The sequence below is a fragment of the Rhinoraja longicauda genome, chromosome 34, assembly GCF_053455715.1.
Source record: "Rhinoraja longicauda isolate Sanriku21f chromosome 34, sRhiLon1.1, whole genome shotgun sequence".
Classification (NCBI taxonomy): Eukaryota; Metazoa; Chordata; class Chondrichthyes; order Rajiformes; family Arhynchobatidae; genus Rhinoraja; species Rhinoraja longicauda.
In genome coordinates, this window is record NC_135986.1 from 20,520,114 (window position 1) to 20,544,375 (window position 24,262).

A 24,262-nucleotide genomic window follows, 5' to 3' on the forward strand; every position below is an offset into this window, starting at 1 on the left:
GATCAGACCGTGGTCCTGCAACCTTTGGAATATGGAGCGCAGGTGGGACCGGTGTTCGTGAGCCGACCGAGTTGCCACGAGAATATCGTCTAGATATATGAATACAAAAGGCATACCCCGACCCACATGGTCCATGAGACGTTGGAACGCTTGGGCGGCGTTTTTGAGGCTGAAAGGCATCCGCAGCCACTCAAAAAGCCCGAACGGGGTGATGGTGGCGGTCTTAGGAATGTCTGTGGGGCGAACCGGGATCTGATGATACCCTCGGACTAAGTCCAGTTTTGAGAAAACCGTGGCACCCTCTAGGCTGGCAGAAAAATCCTGAATATGCGGGATCGGGTATCGGTCAGCCGTGGTGATGGCGTTCAGGCGTCGGTAATCGCCACATGGTCTCCACCCCCCAGATGCTTTTGGGACCATGTGTAACGGTGAGGCCCACGGGCTGTCTGACGGGCGTATGATCCCCAGTCGTTCCAAAGTGAGGAACTCTTCGCGAGCGACTGCCAGCTTATCCTGGGGTAGGCGTCGGGCTCGGGCGAAAACAGGCGGTCCCTCCGTGGGGATGAAGTGCACGACTCCGTGCTTGGCAGCAGGTGTGTCGAATCGCTGGACTAGGAGCTCCGCGAAATCAGCGAGTATCGCAGCAAACGGGTCGGAGGTCGTAGTGACGGCCTGGACGGTCGGGCTGGATGACACGGAAACCGAAGGAGCGGGGGGGTCAACGCTACTGGACGACGGCTGCGGGGTCTTCCCGCGGACGTCAGGGATTAACGGGAAAGCCCAAAGGAAATCCGCGCCCAGGATTGCCTGGCCTACATCTGCGATGATGAAAGTCCAGTTGTAGGTCCTGGAACCAAAGGACAGGGACATGTCCCGTGTTCCGTAGGTACGGACATGGCTGCCGTTGACCGCAATGAGTGGGGGGCCGGTCTTACCTGATCGCGCTTCTTGGCAGGATGGAGGCACAATGCTGATGATCGCCCCGGTGTCCACGAGGAAAACGGTACCCGTATGTTGCTCCGCCAGGTAGAGGCGATGGTTCTGGCCGATCGAGATTGCCTCTACATTTGATCGGCCGAGGCATTTCCCGAGAATGTGCAGGGGCTTCTACAGTTGCGTGCCGCTGCTCCCCATCTTCTATGAAAGAAACACCAGCCGCGCTGGTGTGTTTCTGTGTCGCGGGCCTGTTTCAAAATGGCCGCCGTCGACGTAGCAGCTTGGCGGGATTTTTGAAAAGTGGCGCTCGGATGGGCACCATCTTGGCCGCGCGGTCGGTCGCTCGCCTGTGTTGAAACCCGATTTACTGACCCGGGGCGCCTCGCTTTTGCCGCGACCAGTGCGTCCGCCTTTTCTGCGAAATCCATCGGGTCCCCGAAAGTAACGTCTGCTAGGACTACGCGGACGTCCTCTGGCATCTTTTCGCGGAATGCCTCCTCGAACATGAGGCATTTGGTGTGTTCTCCCGCTAGAGTCATCATCTCCGTCATGAGGACCGACGGCGGTCGGTCCCCGAGCTCAGGTAAGTGCAGGAGTGTGCTGGCCCGCTGTTGTTGGCTACGCCCGAAGGTTTTCAGCAGCAGCGACTTGAGGCCCGCATACTTATCGGTTTCTTGGTGATCTGTGATCACGTCGGGGTCACCACTATGGCGAGTCGTAGGCGAAGTACGTTGAGGTAGACGTTTATTATAACATTAACAACCGTGACAATCAACGCACCAAACGACAGACAACCATAAATCTTACTGTCTCCTTCGGAGGACTAAACGAGACTGCCCAGTCCCTTTACCTGCGCACCACCTCACCCCTTCTACCAATCAGAGGGTTCGATGGTCTGGACCAATCCCTGTGTCCCTATACCAGTACAAAATCCTTCTCATGACCTACAAAGCCCTCCATAACCTGGCCCCATCCTACCTGACTGACCTCCTCCACAGGCACACTCCCACCTGCACGCTCCGCTCTGCTGCTGCCAACCTTCTGTCCCCCCCCATCCGGACCAAACTGGGGGGGACAGGGCTTTCTCCATCGCTGCTCCCACCCTCTGGAACTCACTACCCCAAACCGTCAGAGACTCCTCCTCACTCACCACATTCAAAAACATCACTGAAGTCTCACCTGTTCAGCACTGCCTTCAACCACTGACCGTCACCTCACCTTCTGTCTCCTTTTTCTGTTTGTTTACTTATTTATCTATTTATTTTCTTCTCTATGTTCTAGTAATCCCTGTAAAGCGTCTTTGAGTGTTTGAAAAGCGCTATATAAATGTAATGCATTATTATTATTATTATTATTATATATCTCGACCCGAAACATCATCCATTCCTTTTCTCCAGATATGCTGCCTGTCCCACTGAGTTACTCCAGCTTTTTGTGTCTATCTTTCGTATGTCTATTCCTGATTTACGTAATTTTTACAATTGCTTTACTCAAGTGTGCAGTATATTTATATTAGCGGGCATTAAATATAAATTGGAAGCACGAGACCTGTGTCATTCAATGTACTTGCAGTTCATCGAGAACAGGTGAAACGTTCTGTGATCTGTGAGAACTTCAATGGGAAATAAGGATGGAATATGGGACCTTTAAGCTCTTTGACAGTAAATGATATTAGATATTGCATTAATCCACATTTTTTTTAGAGTAAAGAGATTGTTTCTTAGTTTCTCACTTTAACATTCTTTATTATTTCTCTTTAAAAAAAGATTTTATATTCTATATTAAAGGACTTATAAGACCCTTTAATTCTCAAATAAATACTAGACCAAGTGGACCCGTTGGGCCCAAACCTCTCCTGTATTGGTGCAGCACCCTCTCCTCCCCCCTCCCTTCCCCTTCCCCCTCCCTCCACCCCTCTTCCCATCCCTCCACCCCCCTCCCCCTCCCCCCCCACTCCATCCCCCCTTATCCTCCCTCTCTCCTTCCCAAGGAGATCGATTTAAACTTTAAAATGTGAATAACTTTAAAAATATAATACCAATTTCAATTAAACTTCTACCATTAGCACCAAAGGTGGGCCTAAAAATGTTGCGCTGTCGTGTACCGTTTTGGCTGTAGTTCAGGAGCAAACAAACAAACAAATGAGAGTTTTAGTATATAGATTATTACCAGCTTTCCTTATCAGGTCACATTTTTTGGGGAGAATCAGCCCAATATCAACCATTAATGTCAGAATACTGTGCTATCTGGCAATCTTCCCAATGCCATTCTTTCACTTCGATATGTGTTCTATTCTTCAGTTTTGTATTCTTCTCCCGCCTTGCTCTTACCAAAGGTATATTCAACCTAGTACTATACAGTCTTCGCATGACAATTTCTGTAGAAGCTTGCAGTCTCCTGTATTGATTAATTAACAATAGTTTTTGATTTTCTAGCCAAAACCAATAAGCTTTCTAAACCATCCATTTGCTTTAGATTGAATTTACTTACAATTATGTGTCACTTGAGAGTTTTACAAACACGTGTCACTTGATAAAGTTAGTTGTCCAAATCCACTGAATCCTGACTTTTCCACCATCCTGTTTCACACTTGGCTGAACTACCAAGTAACATAATGCTGATTTGTGCAGACATGGGAATGCAGGATACTGGACTGGGGTCTTTTTGATGAACTTCTTCAAATTATTTTTGGGGATTTAGTTGTCATGGCGTTTGGAAGAAGGAACAAATGCTTATAATCATACGATGAAAGGCAGATTATTTATAAAATATATGAAAATTATTTGCTGCCGAGAAAACTAGTGATGTTGTAGGTCTGGGATATTTGACATCCAACAACCACAATCAGCTTCCTTTATGTGAAATATGGCTCCCAACACATTAGGTACTTTCTTCTTGAGCCCCATTGATTTCAATTTTACCAGAACTCCACAATGCTACACTTAATTAAATGCGACCTTCCCGTCAACGGTAAACTCTTTCACCTCAGCTCAGGAATTCAACTCTTTGTTTCATGTTTGGACCAAAGCTGTGGTGAGGTCTCAAACTGGTCCTCAGTGAGCATATTGTTGGTGAGTAATAGCCATTTGATGTCATTCGATAGCATTGTCAATGACATATTCCATTATTTTGATGATGATTGGGATTAGACAGAGGACCAAGTGTTTGATTAGGTGCAGCTTTTTATGGATATGGGCAATTTTCCACATGGTTGGCTGATGCCATTGTTGTAATTATAGTGGAACAGCTTGACTGGAGTTGTATCTAATTCTGATCTTCAGTACTACAGCCAAAATGTTGTCTGTTCCCCCTATCTCTGCTGTTTCCAATGTCCTTGTCTTTTTCTAGTTATCACATTTAGTTAAAACAAATTTCTGAAAACTGTCTTCTGTCATGGTGGGATTCTCGGGAGGAAACAGATTCACTTCTGTCTGACGGTGGTGGTAAATGCTTCAGCCTTGTTGAATCTAGTCTAGTGATACGGCATGAAACGCCCTTTGGCTCAACAAGTCCACGCCGACCATCGATCTCCCGTTCACACTTGTTCTCTGTTATCCCACTTTCCCATCCACTCCCCACACAAGTAAAGGAGGAAATAGATCGCATGAGTAAATTGGCAAAAAATATAGAAACAGACAGTTGGAGCCGCCAAACAAGTGTAATAAAACATTAAGGAATGATATGATGGAAAGAATAATGGAACTTAAAGAAATGGCTTTTCTGCAATAGTAGAAAATCAGTGAAAACAAAGGGATAAGCAAAACTATCATTGAAGAAGTACAATGTAACACAATGGGATTAAAGGCTTACAAGTTCCATGGACCCATTGACCTGCATCGAGGTGTATTAAAACAGAAATAACTGCAGAAATAATTAATGTATTGATTATATAGTATAAGAAAATAACTGCAGATGCTGGTACAAATCGAAGGTATTTATTCACAAAATGCTGGAGTAACTCAGCAGGTCAGGCAGCATCTCGGGAGAGAAGGAATGGGTGACGTTTCGGGTCGAGACCCTTCTTCAGAATGATGTCAGGGGGGCGGGACAAAGGAAGGATATAGGTGGAGACAGGAAGATAGAGGGAGATCTGGGAAGGAGGAGGGGAAGAGAGGGACAAAAGAACTATCTAAAGTTGGAGAAGTCGATGTTCATACCACTGGGCTGCAAGCTGCCCAGGCGAAATATGAGGTGCTGTTTCTCCAATTTCCGGTGGGCCTCACTATGGCACTAGAGGAGGCCTATGACAGAAAGGTCAGACTGGGAATGGGAGGAGGAGTTGAAGTGCTCGGCCACCGGGAGATCAGTTTGGTCAATGCGGACCGAGCGCAGGTGTTGAGCGAAGCGATCGCCGAGCTTGCACTTGGTTTCGCCGATGTAAATAAGTTGACACCTAGAGCAGCGGATGCAATAGATGAGGTTGGAGGAGGTGCAGGTGAACCTTTGTCTCACCTGGAAAGACTGTTTGGGACCTTGGATGGAGTTGAGGGGGGAGGTAAAGGGACAGGTGTTGCATCTCGTGCGGTTGCAGGGGAAAGTGCCCGGGGATGGGGTGGTTTGGGTAGGAAGGGATGAGTGGACCAGGGAGTTACGGAGGGAACGGTCTCTGCGGAACGCAGAGTGGGGTGTGGATGGGAAGATATGGCCAGTGGTGGGGTCCCATTGTAGGTGATGGAAATGTTGGCTGGTGGGGTGGAAGGTGAGAACGAGGGGGATTCTGTCCTTGTTGCGAGTGGGGGGAGGGGGAGCAAGAGCGGAGCTGCGGGATGTAGAAGAGACCCTAGTGAGAGCCTCATCTATAATGGAAGAGGGGAAGCCCCGTTTCCTGAAGAATGAGGACATCTCTGACGCCCTAGTGTGAAACACCTCATCCCGGGCGCAGATGCGGCGTAGACGGAGGAATTGGGAGTAGGGGATAGACTTTTTGCAGGGGACCGGGTGGGAAGAAGTGTAGTCCAGATAGCTGTGCGAGTCAGTGGGTTTATAGTAAATGTCCGTCATTAGTCTGTCTCCTGTGATGGAGATGGTGAGGTCCAGAAACGGGAGGGAGATATCGGAGATAGTCCAGGTATATTTAAGGGCAGGATGGAAATTGGAAGTGAAGTGTATGAAGTCAGTAAGTTCTGCAGTGGTACAAGAGGTAGCACCAATGCAGTCGTTGATGTAGCGGAGGTAGAGTTCGGGGATGGGGCCGGTGTACGCCCGGAACAGGGATTGTTCGACGTACCCGACAAAGAGGCAGGCGTAGCTAGGGCCCATGCGAGTGCCCATAGCTACGCCTCTGGTTTGGAGGAAGTGGGAGGAGTCAAAGGAGAAGTTGTTGAGGGTAAGAACCAGCTCTGCTTGGCGGAGGAGAGTGTTGGTAGATGGGGATTGGCTGGTTCTACGGTCGAGGAAGAAACGGAGGGCTTCCACACCATCCTTGTGGGGGATGGAAGTGTAGAGTGACTGGACATCCATGGTAAAGATGAGGGAGTGGGGTCCTGGGAACCGGAAGTAATCGAGGAGATGGAGAGCGTGTGAGGTGTCTTGGACGTAGGTGGGGAGGGATTTAACCAGGGGGGATAGGATGGAGTCGAGGTAGGTGGAAATAAGTTCGGTGGGACATGAGCAGGCAGAGACAATGGGTCTGCCGGGACAGTTCTGTTTATGGATTTTGGGTAGGAGGTAGAATCGGGCCGTGCGGGGCTGGGGAACTATAAGTTTGGAGGCATTGGAGGGTAGATCGCCGGAGATGGTGAGGTCCGTGATGGTGCTGATGATAAAGGTCTGGTGTTTGTCGGTGGGGTCATGGTCAAGGGATAGGTAGGAAATGTATTGATTATGATCTTCCAAAGCTCTGAAGATTCTCAACAGATTGGAAAAAGCGCAGGTATATTGGTTATAAAGAAGATATACAGAAATCAAGAAACTAGGCTAGTTAGTCTACGTGGTTAGGAAAAGGATGGAATTAAGGAAGTAATGGTAGGACATTAAGAAAATCATACTGGAGTGAAGCAGGACTATCCTTTGCTAACTTTGCTGGCTTTGCCTTGCACTAAATGTTATTCCCTTATCAAGTATCTGAAAATGGATTGATTATAATCATGTATTGTCTTTCTGCTAACTGGTTAGCACACATGAAAAAGCTTTTCACTGTACACGTGACAATAAATTAAACTGTAACTGAAAGCAGCAAAGATTGTAATCGTGTGAAAGGGAAATCACTTCTGCAATTTTTTGTGGATGGTTAAAGAGGAACCAGTACATGTAAAGTATTCGGATTTCTAAAAGGCATTTAACAAGGTACCACATAAAAAGTTACTGCGCAAGGAAATACCTCATGGCATTGGGGATAAATTACATTTGTGTAGCTCGAGGATTGAATAATAAGCTGTGACTAATGAGGTGTCACAAGGATCAGTCCCTGAATATCATCCATTAACAATCTACATTAATTACCTACATACAGGCTTGGGAGTCATGTGGTCTATTGCTGCTTCTTTTTCTTATATTCTTATGCACTACTGAATTGCTCCAGGTACTACTTGAAACTTATGATGGAATCTTTGTTACTATGTATCTCACGTAGCCTTTCTGTCCCCACTCCACATTTGCAGTTTTCATCCTAAACAGTTATTAATCAGACACAGCATCTAACTACTGACCATCTTATTTTCATTCATCTGGATGTTCATAAGTTGCTGTCAGCAACGGGCAGTAATATTTTGGCAAAATCTTTTGAAAATGTGTTTAATTGAATCTCCAGGACTAATAAGAACTATAAAATAAGTTCAAATAAAATTATACTGTCAAATACTTTCAAATACCAAACTTAATTTGCTCCATTTAAAAAAAAAGGGAACAATTATGGCTTATTTTGTGGGAATCTGAGTACAATCTAAACTGTGAATGCGTTCTACGTTTGTATCTTTATATCAGTGAGTGAAAATATCAGTATTGGATAATTATGAATGGTTAAAATAAAACCTGTATCACTTGAATTGTGTCAGAAATGATTTGGTTATCAGTCTAGTCTTTCACAAACAAGGTGTGTACTCTGATATTGAATTATATTGGCCAGGCCAGGTTGGCAATTGCAATTTCTTCTTCCTGTAGACATAGGCAGACCATTGATTAAAAAAATGCACCTTACCTTTTGCGATCATAATTGTTTTCCTGGTGTCAGCCTGTGGGCCAGATTATTTGAATTGAAATTGGGGTCTCTACCTTTCATTCTATTGCTGTCTTGTAAATGAAACACCTTCAGAAATAATGTTGCTCCCCCATCCCCCTTCAGAAGGCGAAGTTCATCCAAACAAAGAATACCAGTTTGGATTGTATTTGTCATGTTTTATATTTGTGCTCAACTAGTTATTAGGTGATTATCTTTGGGATTACAACAATTTATTTGATTGCTTTTGTTGAACCCTGACGTTCACTGCAAATATAATTATTGCATGATTTTAAAGCAATCTTAATATTGTTAAGGTGAAAAAATATTCTTGTAGTGTCAATACAACAAATATTGTTTACATTAATTTTGATGCCCCATCAAATCTTCCGTCATCCCAGAGCATCAACTGCCATGAAACAAGACAAAATACCGGTCCCTACATCATCAACTCGCTAAATTTCAATAAACTTTGCTACCAATATTCCCTTTACCCAAGGACGATAAGGGAATGGAATATGTGACCACCCAACACACGTGCTGCTCCCAATGTTAAGTCATTTAAAAAGGGTATTGAGCAACTAGATCTCCTCAACTTGGTCAAAAAGGCCCACTTCAAAATTTAATCACTACTCTACTCACTCCGACCTGCGCGAGATAACCACTTATGAGGTGTTTCGCAGTAATCAACAAGAACCAGAACCAGATTCTACATTTCTTATCTTCAATTTTTCAAGCTATCTTCTTATCTCCCCCTTTATATTTATTCTGGAAATTGTGTATGTAAAATTATGCCGTTGCATTGAGCATATCTTCACTGAACTCCCTTGTAACACTTTTGTCCAAGTACAGTAGAAAGTGTTGAAAGTAGATAAATTAACATGAATTAGAGTACAGTCTAATTAATTCAACATCAAGGAATCTCTATTTCATTTTTAAAACACCTCAGGAATAAATCCTAGAATAGGCACCCATTCTAATATTTGTATAACTGTTTGAATTAACTTTTATTGCACTCGCACGAAAGGAAAGGAATTTTACATAAATATCATAAAGTCAATAGAATTTTATTAAACTACTAGACCAAGTGGACCCGTTGGGCCCATTCCTTGTAGAGGGGGGACAGGGAAGGGGAGAGGGTGTCGTCACTGAGTGAGCCGCATTCCCCCCTCCCCCTCTCCTGACCCCCACCTCCCTCCCTCCCTCCCCCACCCCCACTTTCCCCTCCCCCACCCCCACTTTCCCCACCCTCCCCCCACCCCCTTTCCCCTCCTCCCCACTCCCACTCTCTCCTGCCCCCCACTGTCCCCTTCCCCCCTACCTCCACTGTTCCCCCACCCCCTCCTACCCCTGCCCCCTCCTCCCCCCTCCCCACTCTCCCCTCCCCCCCCTCCCCACCCCACACTTCCCCCTCCTCCCCCCACTCTCCCCTCCCCCTTTAGTCGTATATATAATAGATATAGAGATATAGAGAGATAGAGAGATAGATGGATGGATGGATGGATGGATGGATGGATGGATGGATTTAATGATTTAATGATTTAATGATTTAATGATTTAATGATTTAATGATTTAATGATTTAATGAAATGCAACATGAACACTGGTTTTACTGCTAACAGATTCATTTGTATCACTTGGTAGTGATCAATAGGTTTCCAGAATTTGGTAAGCGTTACATAAACGCTTGTAAAGACATTATTAATTTGATCAAATTGCTTATGGAAGGTTTAACAGAAACCATTAAGAGAATCATTCAGATGTGGTTTGAATTAATGTCATAATTAGGAGACTTCACAGTCCTTGAAATTTAAAAAAAGTACTTCAGAAATTGTTCATAGGGAGCAGAAATTGTACATGGACAATGTAATAGTTTGATATTGGAGAGCACTATGTTCCACGTGGTGGATTCCATGCATTATATTATTGGGAAAAATAAATCACGTAATTGTGTTTATTGCCAAGGTAACATTTATTTTAAATTAAGATTAAGGCTCAATTTATATAGTGTCTGTTACAATAGTGCTTTGGCCAGAGTTCAAATGTATTTAATAATTTCATTCTCGATTGCCTTGTAAACTACTAATAATAACTTCTTTGCATGTGAGTTATTTAGTCACCCAATCTTAAAGCTGCTATTTTTAAGTATAGTTACAGGTTCTTGGCACTCCAAAGATACCCTTGGATGGAATACAGTAGATGAAATAATAATTGTAGGTTTTCAGTTCTAAAGTGGTTCTTTTTTAAAGAATAGCTTCTTTATTAGTTTGCATAGTAAATCTAAAGGTATTTAGAGAAGGTGCCCTGGTAATTGTGAGTTCTGCACTCTATGCAAATGTAGTAATAGAGAAAACAAGCTCACCGTGTGCATGCCATGATTTTAGGCACTTACTGAAGCCTTGAGCAAAAGTTGTTGTACACCCATGTTCTTTTGTTTTCTGTTTCCATTTTAAAAGTGCTATATTGACTTTAAAATATTTTGGGAGGTACCAAAAAAACAAATAAGCCAGTTTGATTTTCACCTTATCAAAGGATTCAGCAGGGTATAGATCAGTTGGAAATTTTGGGTAGGGAAATGCAGCTGGGGTTTAACCCAGATGAGTGTGGCTTAATGCATTTTGGGAGGTCAAATGTAAGATGGAAGTTGATAATTAATGGCAGGACCCTTAGAGGTACAAAGGGATCTCAAGATGGAAGTCTAAAACTCACTGATACGAGCAACATTAATGAATATGCTGGTAAAGGTGCACAGCATGCTTGCCATCATTCATTGGGGGCATTAGGTAATGAAGTTTGGAAATCATGTTACACTTGTATAAAACTTGGTTAGATCACATTTGGAGTATTGTCTGCAGTTCTGGTCGCTGGACTTTTTTGGTATTGGTTTATCATTGTCATGTGTATCGAGATTCAAAAAAGTTTGTTTTGCATGCTGTCCAGACAGATCATATGAGTACAACAGGAAATGCATGAACAGAAAGGAAACAGAGTGCAGAATACAGTGTTCCAGCTATAGAGAAAGTGCAGACAAAAAAAATTGCAACACCAAAACAAGGTAGATTAGAAGATTGGGAATATATCCTTAAAATATGATAATAGTGGAGAAGAAGATGTTCTTGAATATGGGGGTTCATGCTTTCAAACTTTTGTATCATCTGCTTGGCAGGGGAGGGTTAAAGAGAGAATGGCAACGGTGTGCGTGGTCCTTGATAATGTTGGCTGCTTTCCCAATGCAGCATGAAGTATAAATATGTAAATGGAGTCAATTGAGAACAGGGATTTGGAAGGCTGATTTTGTGATGAATTGGGCTGTGCCCATGACTGCTGCGGCTTGCATCTTGGGCAGAGCAGTTGCCTTGCCAAGCACCTCGCTTTCTGAAATCGGTGACCGGCTCCTTTCTGCTTCTAAGCTATCCATCTCCTTTCTGAGCTGTGTCTCATCATTGTTCGAGATCTGCCCCCAATACGGTGTGATATCATAGTTGGTACAGACATGGCATCGTAGTTGGTGCAGACATGGTGCCCCAAAGTGTTGTACTGTCTATCGCATGTTCTATGGAGATTGAGGCCAGCAATCATTTTCTTGGTGTTTTTGTCAAAGTGTCTTTCATTCAGAAAATAATTAAAAATCCAGATTTACAGTTATGATTTTACATTATTCCAATTTTTTAATGTTTTGGTTTGCAGACGAAAATCTGAAACAGCTAAGAACACATTACAAGAAAAGTGATGTTCTGAATGAAAAGGTTTCACTCTTGCAAGAGGATATCACAAAGCTGGAAATTGATGTCATCGTCAATGCAGGTTAGTTCATTGTCAGGCATACAGTATTGTGAGAGTATTGGAGCTAAATTCCCAAAACATTATGACTTTGTAGGTTAACTGGCCATTTTATATTGCCCCATGTGTTTGGGTGGATGGACTGATGGGAATGCAATGAGTGTAAAATAGAATTAGTGTACGTGGGTGGTGATGGTTGGAGTGGCCTCAGTGGGCCAATAGTTTATTACTGTATGTTTCCATTACTCCCTGATTATGATATTTCTGTGACAGGGCAAACATATTTTGGGAGAGGAACTGATATTGTTTTCTTTGGAACAATAATGGTTGGTTTAATTGAAGTATACATAATGAAGAATTGACCAATGTAGGGTGAGCATGAAGAATTAATTGATTCTGAACAACTGGAAGTCCTTTCAGGCACTTATAAATGGCCTTTAAAGGAATTTAGCAACTTCATAATTGCTAACTATGCACTTTATTTCAGAGGATGATGACTGGTATCTGGGCTGGTTGCTGGTACAATAAATGGCTTTGATCAAATCTGTCTATCACTGGTCTTAATCAATTCATGTTAAGAATATACACATCCAATTACAATGTAACCAAAACACTGACAACATTTTAACTTACAAGATAGTAATGCCAATACGGGTTTGGTTGTCTTTTTGCAGGCAGTCTGATTGTTGTTGAACCAATCTGAAAACATTCCCTATCTGCTTCATTACTATTCAAATGTTGATTTCCAATAATTGTACTCAACATATCTGTAACGGCCAGCTTTATGCTTCCTTATGAAGCCCCAAAGCTTACCGTTTGACGAAGGAATGGGAATGGTGGATCTTGACTCAAATAACAACACCAAAGAGATCTTCATGACGTTGCAGTTAGTTAGGCAAAATACAAAACAGATTAGTATATCTCCGTCGTTAACTTGTTAGTTTGTAGTAAGAACTTAGTTTCTCACCAACACTCCTTTGTATCTTGTAATACTTGCTAAAACCTTATTATCTCAGCAGGCTTGACTTGTATGGCCTTTAAACCTTATGTTAGCAGGTTCTTGGCGTGTCAGTGCTGGGCAAGTTATACTCATAATTCTAGCCCCGCCCATGGCACCTCCCAGTCCATTACGTAAAGTCCAACATTCATCTCAGGACAAACCCCTGGTGTCCAAAAATAATACAGCAGGATACAAAGTAATATAATGATATGCAAAATGGCTCCTACACACCGGCCCCTAATTCTTCTATGTGTATAACGCAACAATTACTAATAAGCATTAAAAGGAGCCATAAATCAAAAAGCATGCACTACATATTGGCATCTAATCTACTATAGTGATTCTTCAATCTTCAAGGCACCAGTCTTTGCTGTACTCAGGTATCAGCTTCCAGTAGCAGATATATCTTGGTTATTGGTCTTTCCAAGATGCTGCTCTTAGTCCGAAGCTGAACAGTACGCACAAAACCATGTGCATCTGGCGCAGTCTCCAATATTCTGCCCATTAGACGGAATTTTCTTCAGTCTTCTCTTCCAGCTTAAGAAGCGGTCTACTGTCAGCCCTCATGATGCTTCATCTGCAGGATTTTCCTTTGTGCCAACATATCTCCATTGTGATACGTCAGCAACATACCTTACAAAAGCGATTTTGTTAGCTACAAATGTTTGAAAGCGTTTGGTTTCGTTGTTGATGTACTTAAGCACCGTTGTGCTATCGGTCCAGAAGATGGATTTGTCCATTTGAAGTTGTAATTCTTTTCGCAACATTGTGTCAACTCTGGATTTTCCCATTTTGAAGTCGTGGTTGTATTGCTTGACCAGAAGCTCCTCTTGGCTTGCAATGGATATTCGATTGACAGCAGCAGCTGGGCATCCCATCCCTGCCTTCGTGGTCTTTTCTCTGTTCACCATGCAGAGTAGTTTCATTTGTAAGAGAGAATTTTGGATGGTCTTCTTCAGTTTCGCTGGTGATGGATTCGTGGGTCGGGGCCCACGAGCCGTGCCGTTAAGTGTGCCTTCAGTTGACGGTGATATCGTTCCACTAGACCGTTGGCTTGCGGGTGGTGGGCCGTAGTGTGGTGCAGCTGAGCGCCAAACCAGCTGGGCCATTGCTGACTACAACTCGGAGGTGAACTGCGCCCCTCAGTCAGAGGAGATGTCCACCGGCATACCAAAACTAATGATCCAGTGGGCAGTGAGGGCACGTGCACACGTCACAGCGGAGGTATCTGAGAGCGGGACGGCTTCCAGCCATCTCATGAATTGGTCCACGATGATGAGAAGGTGGGTGACACCTCTGGATGGAGGCAGCGGTCCCACGATGTCGACGTTGATGTGGTCGAAACGCCGGTGTGGCAGGTCGAAATTCTGCAACGGCGCCTTGTTGTGACGCTGAACTTTTGAAGTCTGACAGCGGATGCACGCTCTGGCACAGTTGCAGACCTGCTTGCGCAACTCGTGCCATATGAACTTGGCCGCCACCAGAGCCGTTGTTGCCCGTATGGAAGGGTGAGCCAAACCATGAATCCATGTTGAAAATCCGACGGCGCCAATCTGCGGGGATGATGGGTCTCGGCTGTCCCGTAGACACGTCACAAAAGAGCGTAGTGTCAGCAGGCCCGAATCGCACATCCTCCAACACCAGGCCTGAGACTGCGTTGCGGTAGGCTAGAATCTCCTCATCCTCTCGCTGTGCGGCCGCCAGGGCCGTGTAATCGACACCTAGGGCCAAAACGTGGATGGCATTGATGGCGGTGAGGGACAATGCATCTGCGACCCGGTTGCTCTTGCTGATGTGCTGAACGCAAGTCATATACTCAGAGATGTAGGCCAAGTGACGCTGCTGCCGGGATGACCAGGGATTAGACACCTTCACAAAGGCAAGCTTGAATGGCTTGTGATTGGTGAAAGCCATGAAATCCCTGCCCTCGAGGAAGAAGCGGAAATATCGGATGGCAATTAGAGCGCAAGGAGCTCTCGGTCAAAAGCGCTGTACTTTTGCTCGGGAGGTCTCAGGTGACGACTGAAAAAGGCAAGCTACCATCAATCAGCTGTTCCAGCACACTGCCCACGGCTGTGCCAGATGTGTCAACCGTAAGAGCGGCCAGTGCAATGGCCCGTGGATGAACCAGCATCGTCGCCTTTGCCAGCATCTCTTTGGCGTCGTTGAAAGCGGTCGTGTGCTGCATCGTCCCAAAGGAGGTCGCTCTGCTTGCTGGCTAGGACCTTCAACAGCGGTTGCACGATCCTGGCGGCTGCTGGCAAAAAACAGTGATAGAAATTCACCATGCCGACGAACTCTTGGAGTCCTCTCACCGTAGAGGGTCTGGGAAACTGGCGAATGGCCTCAACCTTGGTCGGGAGCGGGACCGCGCCATGCCGATTGATGAGGTGGCCGAGGAAATTGATCGAAGGGAGGCCAAACTGACACTTAGCAAGGTTAATGACCAGGTCATGCTCGCTGAGCTGCTGGCAGAGCAGCCAGAGGTTGCTGGTGAGAGCGGCTGGCGACAAGGATGTCGTCAAGGTAAATGAACAGGAAATCCAGCCCGCGGCCTACGATGTCCATAAGCCATTGGAAAGCTTGAGCGGCGTTCCTGAGGCCGGATGGCATCGGCAGGAACTCAAAGAACCCGAAGAGGATGAAGATAGCCATCTTGGGAATTTGATGGTACCAGGAGGATTTTTGAAAAAATCATGGCGCCGTCCAGATGAGCGGTAAAATCCTGGATGTGAGGGACCGGGTACCGGTCAGCCGTTGTGTCGTCATTGAGACGGCGGTAGTCCTCACAGTGCCTCCAGCCCCCAGACGCTTTGGGGACCATGTGAATCGGAGATGCCCACGGGCTATCTGAGTGGCGCACAATGCCCATTTCCTCCATCCTGTGGAACTCGTCCTTGGCCTGTTGGAGATTGTCGGTGGGAGCCTGCGTGCGCGTGCATGGACTGGTGATCCGGTGGTGGGAATATGGTGCTCTACCCCATGCTTGGGGCTGGCCGTTGTGAACTGGGGGGTTAGGATGTCGGGGAAATCGGCCAAGATGTGGACGTAGTCGTTATCGGAGGATGTCATGGAGCCGAGATGCGGCGCAGTCAAGTCAGCGTGGCACAAGGCAATTGACACGAAGGTCTCAGAATGAATGAAACGTTGACCCATCACGTTGACCAGCAGGGAGTGAGCCCGGAGGAAATCGGCGCCCAGCAATGGTTGGGAGATGTCGGCGATAGTGAAAAGGCAGGTGAAGTGAGAGGAGCCGAAAGTGAGTGGGATCGTGCGGACTTCGTACGTCCTGATGTTGCTACCGTTGATGGCAGCCAGAAAACGTCCCCTCTTACCAGAACGAGTGTTGGCTCCCAATGGGGGCAAAACGCTGATCTCCACTCCCTTGTCCACCAGAAAATGCCACCCTGAATGACGGTCCCAGGTGTAGAGGAGGCGATACCTCTGGCTGGCCGCAGTAGCCACTACTGGCGGCCGGCCAAAGCATTTCCCGGAATGTGCACAGGGTGGACGGCATCGGCAGGCCTCGGAACCCCACCTTTGGTGGTAGTAGCACCATGTACCTTAGCTGGCATTGCTCGTGGAGGCTGGGACTGGCCGCTTGACCTGCCGAGGTTGCGCCGCCACCCTGCTGCTTCGCCTGCCACAGCGCGTCTGCACGGGCCGCTACCCGGCGGGGGTCGGTGAAATCCTCGTCCGCGAGGAGCAGGCGAATGTCATCAGGCATCCGTTCGAGAAAAATCTGTTCGAACAGGAGGCAGAGTGTATGGCCATTCAGCAAGGTGAGCATTTCACTCAGAAGTGTGGACGGCTTGTGGTCGCCGAGGCCATCCATGTGAAGGAGTTTGGCTGCCCTGTCGCGGTGGCTGAGGCCGAAAGTGTGCAAAAGAAGCGCTTTGAGGCCCTCGTACTTGCTGCAGCTGGTGGTTGGCGAAGGTAATCGATTAGGTGCCCGGCGATGTCCTGGTCCAGCGCACTGACCATGTAGCAATATTTTGTGGCATCGGCAGTGATCTGTCGAAGGTGGAACTGGGCCTTGGCCTGTTCGAACCACACTTGGGGCTGTGATGTTCAGAAAATGGGCAGTTTAATCGAAACTGCATTCTGCTAGTCCAGGTTGCCGGCTGCAAACATGGTAAAAATCCAAAATAAGCCGTTTTGGATCATCGCGTCACCACTGAGGCGGTCCACACGTCGTGTAAACACTCTGTTTAATCATTAATCGAACACAGTTCTGTCGCTCACCTGCGCGTGCCTGAGTTCAAATCCCAACTGCCAAATCCTTCTGTTCTTCTGGCACTAGACGGTCCACCCTCCTGACCGCGTGATTGGTCGGCCCAGATCACACCCAGTCCACACGAGAGTTTGAGCCCGACAAACGAAGGTTCAATACCAAAGTGGCTTGGCCCGCCACACTACCAAGTTAATAGAAAATATCAATGAAGAATATGAAGCACTGGTAAAGTTACCACTGCCTGAAGATGAGCTTGAAAAGCAAAATCAGTGGATTCACCAAAAGTGGAAACTTTTATCGGGTTTACACAAGGTACTAAGAACGGTCATCAAACTACACACTCCATTGCTGAGAGTGCTGCACAACAGAGTCATGTAAACTTAGAAATCATTGGACATGAAGGCAGTACTTCAAATGTCTCAAACTCTAAATTGATCTTCAAATCGCCTTCTTCATCTCGTGCATCTTGGACGCACTCTGCTCGTATGAAGGCTAAGGCAGACCTGGCCGTTCTCGCAGAACAGGCTGCTTTCATGGAAGACAGGCATGAGATTGAGGCGCAAGAAGAACGGAAGAGAAAGGAGCTCAACAGGAAGAGAAGATAATTGGAAATGGAGCTCGAATGGGAGAACCAGAAGGAACAGCTGAGAAGAGGGAACGATTGGAACTAGATGCTGCAATAGCAGCAGCCAAGACAAGACTCAATGTTCTTGAGGCTAGGAAATCAAGATACAGCTCGACAGCAACTGATGGGATGAACTCTTATTTGATATGAGGAACTGTCAAAGGCCCTACCTTTGCTAAGGCAAGAGAAAAGCCACAAACAGCCAAAAGCAGTTTGGCAATGGCTCAGTAACCACCCTCGACCATGCTGACACACCTCCAGGAGAAGGTGGGCATGCTCTCTACCATCCCAACGTCCCGCCACGGACTCACCCTCACGTACGAACCACCGGCCCTCACAAACTGCCAGTATGTTTTCGTTCGCCGCGATTCCCACCGTACGCCTCTGCAAAGGCCTTACGAGGGACCCTTCCAGGTACTGCAAACACGGTGCCACGACCATTGTCATCGACATGGGTGGCAGACACAAAACTGTCTCCGTGGATCGTCTTAAGCCGGCACACTTGAACGTTGACCAACCAGTGCAGGTGCCACAACCCCGCTGCAGAGGGCATCCACCGTCACGACCGCACCCGCCCTCAACCTTGTCAGCTGCAACCCTGAACACAGGAGACGCGTATACACGATCAGGCCGCCTCACTCGTCAGCCAAACCACCAACATTACTCTGATCCTGGGGGGGAGGGGGGGGTCATGTGGTGGGCCGAGTCACTTTGATAATGAACCTTCGTTTGTTGGGCTTGAACTCGTGTGGACCGAGCGTGATCTGGGCCGACCAATCACGAGGTCAGGGGGGGGGGGGGGGGGGGAGGGGGGGGGGCGGGCCATCGTGTGCCAGGAGAACAATAGGATTTGGCAGTTGGGATTTGAACTTGGGCATGCGCAGGTGAGCGACGGAACTGTATTCGGTTAATGATTAAACAGAGTGTTTACACGACGTGTGGACCTCCTCAGTAGCTTGCTTATATCTTGAGTTTTTCTGTTTTTCTTCTTCAATCTCACGCTGGCTTTTCAAGGAGGCAACCCACTCCAAGACGTAAGAGAACTTTGAAGTTTCACTTATTGAAGAGAAACCATTTTCCCCTTGGGAATCCATTCTGATGGCACCACCTGCTGGCCGAACATTCAACAGTTCAACAACAGTTCAACAGTTCAACAGAGCTTTATTTGTCATTCGGTACCAAGGTACCGAACGAAACTACATAGCAGTCACACACAAAAAAGAACACAAGACACATGACCCCAACACAAACGTCCATCACAGTGACTCCAAACACCCCCTCACTGTGATGGAGGCAACAAAACTTCCACTCTCTTCCCCACGCCCACGGACAGACAGCTCGTCCCCGACCGACCCGCACAGTCCCCGCAAGGGGATGGAAGTCCCCGCGGCCGGGCGCTGAAACGTCCCGTGACCGAGCCGGGCGATGGAAGGCCCCGCGGCCGAGCCGTGCGCAGCTAAGTCCCGCGGCCGAGCCGCACCGGGCGATGTTAGGCCCCGCGGCCAAGCCGCACCGGGCGATGGAAGGCCCCGCGGCCAAGCCGCACCGGGCGATGTTAAGTCCAGCGGCCGAGCCGCACCGGGCGATGGAAGGCCCCGCGGCCGAGCCGCACCGGGCGATGTTAAGTCCAGCGGCCGAGCCGCACCGGGCGATGGAAGGCCCCGCGGCCGAGCCGTGCGCAGCTAAGTCCCGCGGCCGAGCCGCACCAGGCGATGTTAGGCCCCGCGGCCAAGCCGCACCGGGTGATGGAAGGCCCCGCGGCCAAGCCGCACCGGGCGATGTTAAGTCCAGCGGCCGAGCCGCACCGGGCGATGGAAGGCCCCGCGGCCAAGCCGCACCGGGCGATGGAAGGCCCCGCGGCCAAGCCGCACCGGGCGATGTTAAGTCCAGCGGCCGAGCCGCACCGGGCGATGGAAGGCCCCGCGACCGAGCCACACAGGGCGATGTTAAGTCCAGCGGCCGAGCCGCACCAGCGATGAAAAGTCCCGCGGCCGAGCCGCGCCGGGCGATGTTAGGCCCTGCGGCCCGGGCACTGTTAAGTCCAGCGGCCGAGCCGCACCAGCGATGTTATGCCCCGCGGCCGAGCCGCACCGGGCGATGTTAGGCCCCGCGGCCGAGCCGCACCCCGCGCCGTGAGGAAGAGACCTAAAAGAGAATAACATTAGATTTACTACAAGCATACTTGTACGTCAATATCCCTTTAAGACCTTTTGACGCAAACTCATTATCTTTGGAATTCAAAACAAGCTGAAAGCCCCACACCTAGAGCCAGTTCCTTTTAAATAATTCTTAGAGACGGATAGCTGCACTCACCGAGGATAGTTCTTGATCTATACACTCCGGCTGAGGAAGGTTTTACAATAAATCACTCCAGTTCAGATAATTTCTTACAATGCGCTCCGGCAAAGATAAGTTCTTACCCTTGTAGCGGCCTGCTTTAAGCTTCCTTATAAAGCCCCAATGCTTACCATTTGACGAAGGAATGGGAGCTGTGGATCTTGACTCAAATAACAACAACAAAAAAATCTTCACGACGTTGCAGTTAGTTAGTCGTTTATTGAAGCAAAATACAAAACAGATTAGTATATCTCCTGTCGTTAACTTGTTTGTAGTAAGAACTTAGTTTCTCACCAACACTCCTTCGTATCCTGTTATACTTGCTAAAACCTTATTGTCTTGACTTGTATGGCCTGCTAACCTTATGTCAGCAGGTTCTTGGCATGTCATTGACGCATTACATCAGTGCCGGGCAAGTTATGCTCATAATTCTGGCCCCGCCCATGGCACCTCCCAGTCTATTACGTAAACTCCAACATTCATCTCCCTGGTATCCAAAAATAATACATCAGGATACAAAGTAATATAATAATATGCAAAATGGCTCCTACAATATCCATTCCAGATTTCATTAATTAATTGTAAGTTAGTAATGGAGAATAAGAAAATAAAGTCAAATGCAAACAATACGTTCAAATATTCATCTGATATAGACACTAAAAGCTGGAGTAACTCAGCGGGACAGGCAGCATCTCTGGAGAGAAGGAATGGGTGTCATTTCGGGTCAAGGCCCTTCTTCATCTGATATGTTCATTATTAAATATTAAATGCAATTTAGTGCTAAATCTAAATTATTTTAAAAATATATAATTAATTTTTATTGTAAGACTGATTCATTTTAATTCTGATTGCATTTTAACAATTAAATATCAGATAATTCCAATTTATATTCAGGAGGTTGGCACTGAATGTAAATGAAAGGTTGTGATCTTACAAAGCTGACCAAACCTTTGCCATCTGGTACTCTACAATACTAAGTTTGAAATAAGGTCTCAAACCGAAACGTCACCCATTTCTTCTCTCCAGAGATGCTGCCTGTCCCACTGAGTTACTCCAGCTTTTTGTGTCTATCTTCGGTTTAAACCATCATCTGCCGTTCCTTCTTACACACTCTACAATACTTAGTGGTTTAGTTTAGTTTAGAGATACAGCACGGAAATAGGCCCTTCGGCCCACCGAGTCCACGCCGACAAGTGATCCCCGCACACTAACACTATCCTACACACACTAGGGATAACTTTACAATTTTACCATGCCAATTAACTTAAAAACCTGTACGCCTTTGGAGGAAACCGGAGCTCTCGGAGTAAACCCACGTAGGCGAACGTACAAACTCCGTACAGACAGTACCCGTAGTCAGGATCGTACCTGGGTGTCTGGTGCTGTTATGCAGCAACTCTACAGCTGCGCCACTCATTTATAAATTTGATAAATTCAGCGTAATCTTTTGTTCATCAGGGTTAAAGTACATTTTAAACAATTAATGAAAAATTTAGTTCAGAGAATATGTTGCTTTCCATTATCAAAAAGTAATGCGAACTGATAAATATATTCACCCTTTAGTCTCTTTACTTCATCCCATTTGCAATCTTCCTCTTGAAGCCACCAATTCTTATTGTATTGTTTCAAATGTACCATCTCTCTGGTACTTTTCTCAATGAGACATTTTTTGTAAGTGAAAATTAAGCACTGAGACCATCTGACAGGAGCAAAATGATAATTTTCATGCATTCGTATTTCTGAGAAGTGTGTCACTGTGCAGCAAACATAAATGAATTTCTTTGTTTTTTTTTTCCTCTTGCGCAGGATAATGGGTTTGCATATCTGTTATCTAAGGTTAGCCAACTCAACAGCAAATAGAAAAAAAAATCTTGCACTGCTGATGTACTGGCTATCGTTGATCTGAGTGTCTAGCAAGGAAAATTGAAACCTTGTTTCTACTTCTGACTCTTCATAGTGGTATTCCTTTCAAAAAAGAAACATTGAGATAGAGTAAAGACCAGGAACTGAACTTCTTGAAAGATTTGTAGCCCCATTTAGCAGGACACCTCAGTACAGTCTGCCATTTTGAGTATCTGCCTCCTGATCGGGCATTTAGTTACTTGATGTTCAGCTTTAGTAATAATCTCTCATGAGAGATTTTACCTAATACCTTCAGACACTTCATAGCAATAACATCATTAGATATGCGCCTGTCCACTACTAAAAAATATGATCAGATTTGTAGGTCATGAACTCCCCTTTGCAAGACATGTTTGCTGTCCCTGATCAGCTGAAAACTTTCCAGGTGTTCAGATGTTTTCTGCATAATTCTAGACGCTAATCATCAGTTATTTTCTTAATGATATATAATTTCCTCCTCTCAGATAGCAGAGTGAAATCTGATTAATGAGAAAGGGCACAAGGGTAAAGGGAAATTCATGAAAGAAAGTGGGCAGGTTTGTATAAATTTGGAATGGACACCAAAACTGCAAATGCTGCATAACTGCAATGGAAAACATTGCGATCTATCTAAAACTGGCTCCACGTGAAACAATTACTTCTCTGTATTTTAGATGTGAAATCAATCATTTTAAATATTTTCTCTTGGGTAGGATTAAAACTGATAAATAGTATTAAAGTATTTCTGTGGGACTCGCCACCTTGAACAAAAATAATACATTAAATGTGATTGGTACTCATACATAAAGGGGAAATTATGAGCAGTGATGATTTATGGATGAATCTTGCTGTCATTTGTAACATTCAACACACAATACAAATCCTTTGCTGAATCTTTTGTTATATTTGAAACAAGAACTGAAGATGCTGGTTTACAAAAGAAGATAGAGTGCTGGAGTAGCTCAGCGGGTCTGGTATCAACTCATGAGAAAATGGATAGGTGACATTTCGGGTCGGGACCCTTCTTCAGTTTGATTGAAGAGGGAGGGGACAGAAAGCAGGAAGAGAGGAGGGGCAGGACAAAGTCTGGCATAGGCTGACACAGGTGAAGGGGAGGGGGGTGATAGGCAGATAGTTGGACAAAGAGATGAAAACATAGAAGGTATGAATAAAAGGATTGAAGATTTTTATCTCAAATACAAACCCTCTTTAATTACAAGGCTAAGATTGCTTTCTTTCCAAGCCAGGGCATCAAAAGGATGATCGGGTAAATTGCTCACTGGGAAAGTCTATTTAAACAACAAATAGGATCACAATTTCTTGAGTTTTCTTCCAGTTTATTTTATAGGAAAGTACTGACTTTCTCCTAAACATTTTAACATGATAACCTATGTCCCCAAAATCCATAAAACCCAGGGTTGCTCAGCTCACTGATTTGAAATTAAGCTACTAAAATTTTAATAAAGAAAGTAATTACACAATTTTAATAAAGAAAGTAATTACACAATTTTAATGTACCTAACTTTAAAAAGAAAATAAGGACAGAGGGTCATTGATTAAGTTGTTTTCTGCTTCCAAGAATAGTAATTTTATGACAGCTTTCTTTTTATTTCAATTCCTAACCTATTTCCCTGCAGCCTTTGCCCATTGCTGTTCTCTAAACAACCTTTCTTCCAAATTGATATTTTCTGCATGGCCTGTAGGTTTCTTCCACATTGAAAAGGTAGCAAACTGGAACTCTTTCCTCAAAACATGTGAATGGTGTGAAAATTGCAGCTTTAAAGATTGATAAATAAAATACTGTTTGTGAAGAGATATGATTGTATTTGAAGTCCACATTAGCTATGATCTAATTGAATGGCACAGCAGACTCCAGGGATGACATGTACTCTATTGCTGCCTTTTTTAGTATTAAAATTTGTTTTAACATTTTCAAGTTCTAGTCGCTTTCTCATTCTGACTTGAATGTAATTTACTTGTATCTTAAAAAAAATCTGTAATATTTACTTGTATATCTCTGCCATTAACATTCTGTTTAAATTATAGTTGTTGAGGCCCTACTTTCAATTATTTAAAAACGATGATTAAATTGTGTAGGAAATGAACTGCAGATGCTGGTTTATACCGAAGATAGACACAAAATGATAGAGTAACTCAACGGGTCAGACAGCATCACTGCAGAAAAGGAATAGGTGACATTTCAGTTTGGAACCCTTCCTCAGATCTTAAGATTAATTTATTTTCTCTCTTTCTGACGAAGGGTCTTCAACCGAAAACAATAACCCTGTTTCTCTTTCCACAGATGCTGCTCGAGTT

The 24,262-nt window shown here is 45.5% G+C and overlaps 1 protein-coding gene across 1 annotated transcript in view; it reads left to right on the plus strand.

The window, feature by feature from the left end:
• The window catches only part of LOC144609245 (ADP-ribose glycohydrolase MACROD1-like), a 794,541-nt gene that overhangs the window by 11,714 nt on the left and 758,565 nt on the right, over positions 1-24,262 (plus strand). Inside the window, exon 3 of the mRNA XM_078427668.1 lies at positions 11,777-11,893. Coding sequence (XP_078283794.1) covers positions 11,777-11,893 — 117 coding nt within the window. The remainder of the gene's footprint in view (positions 1-11,776; positions 11,894-24,262) is intronic.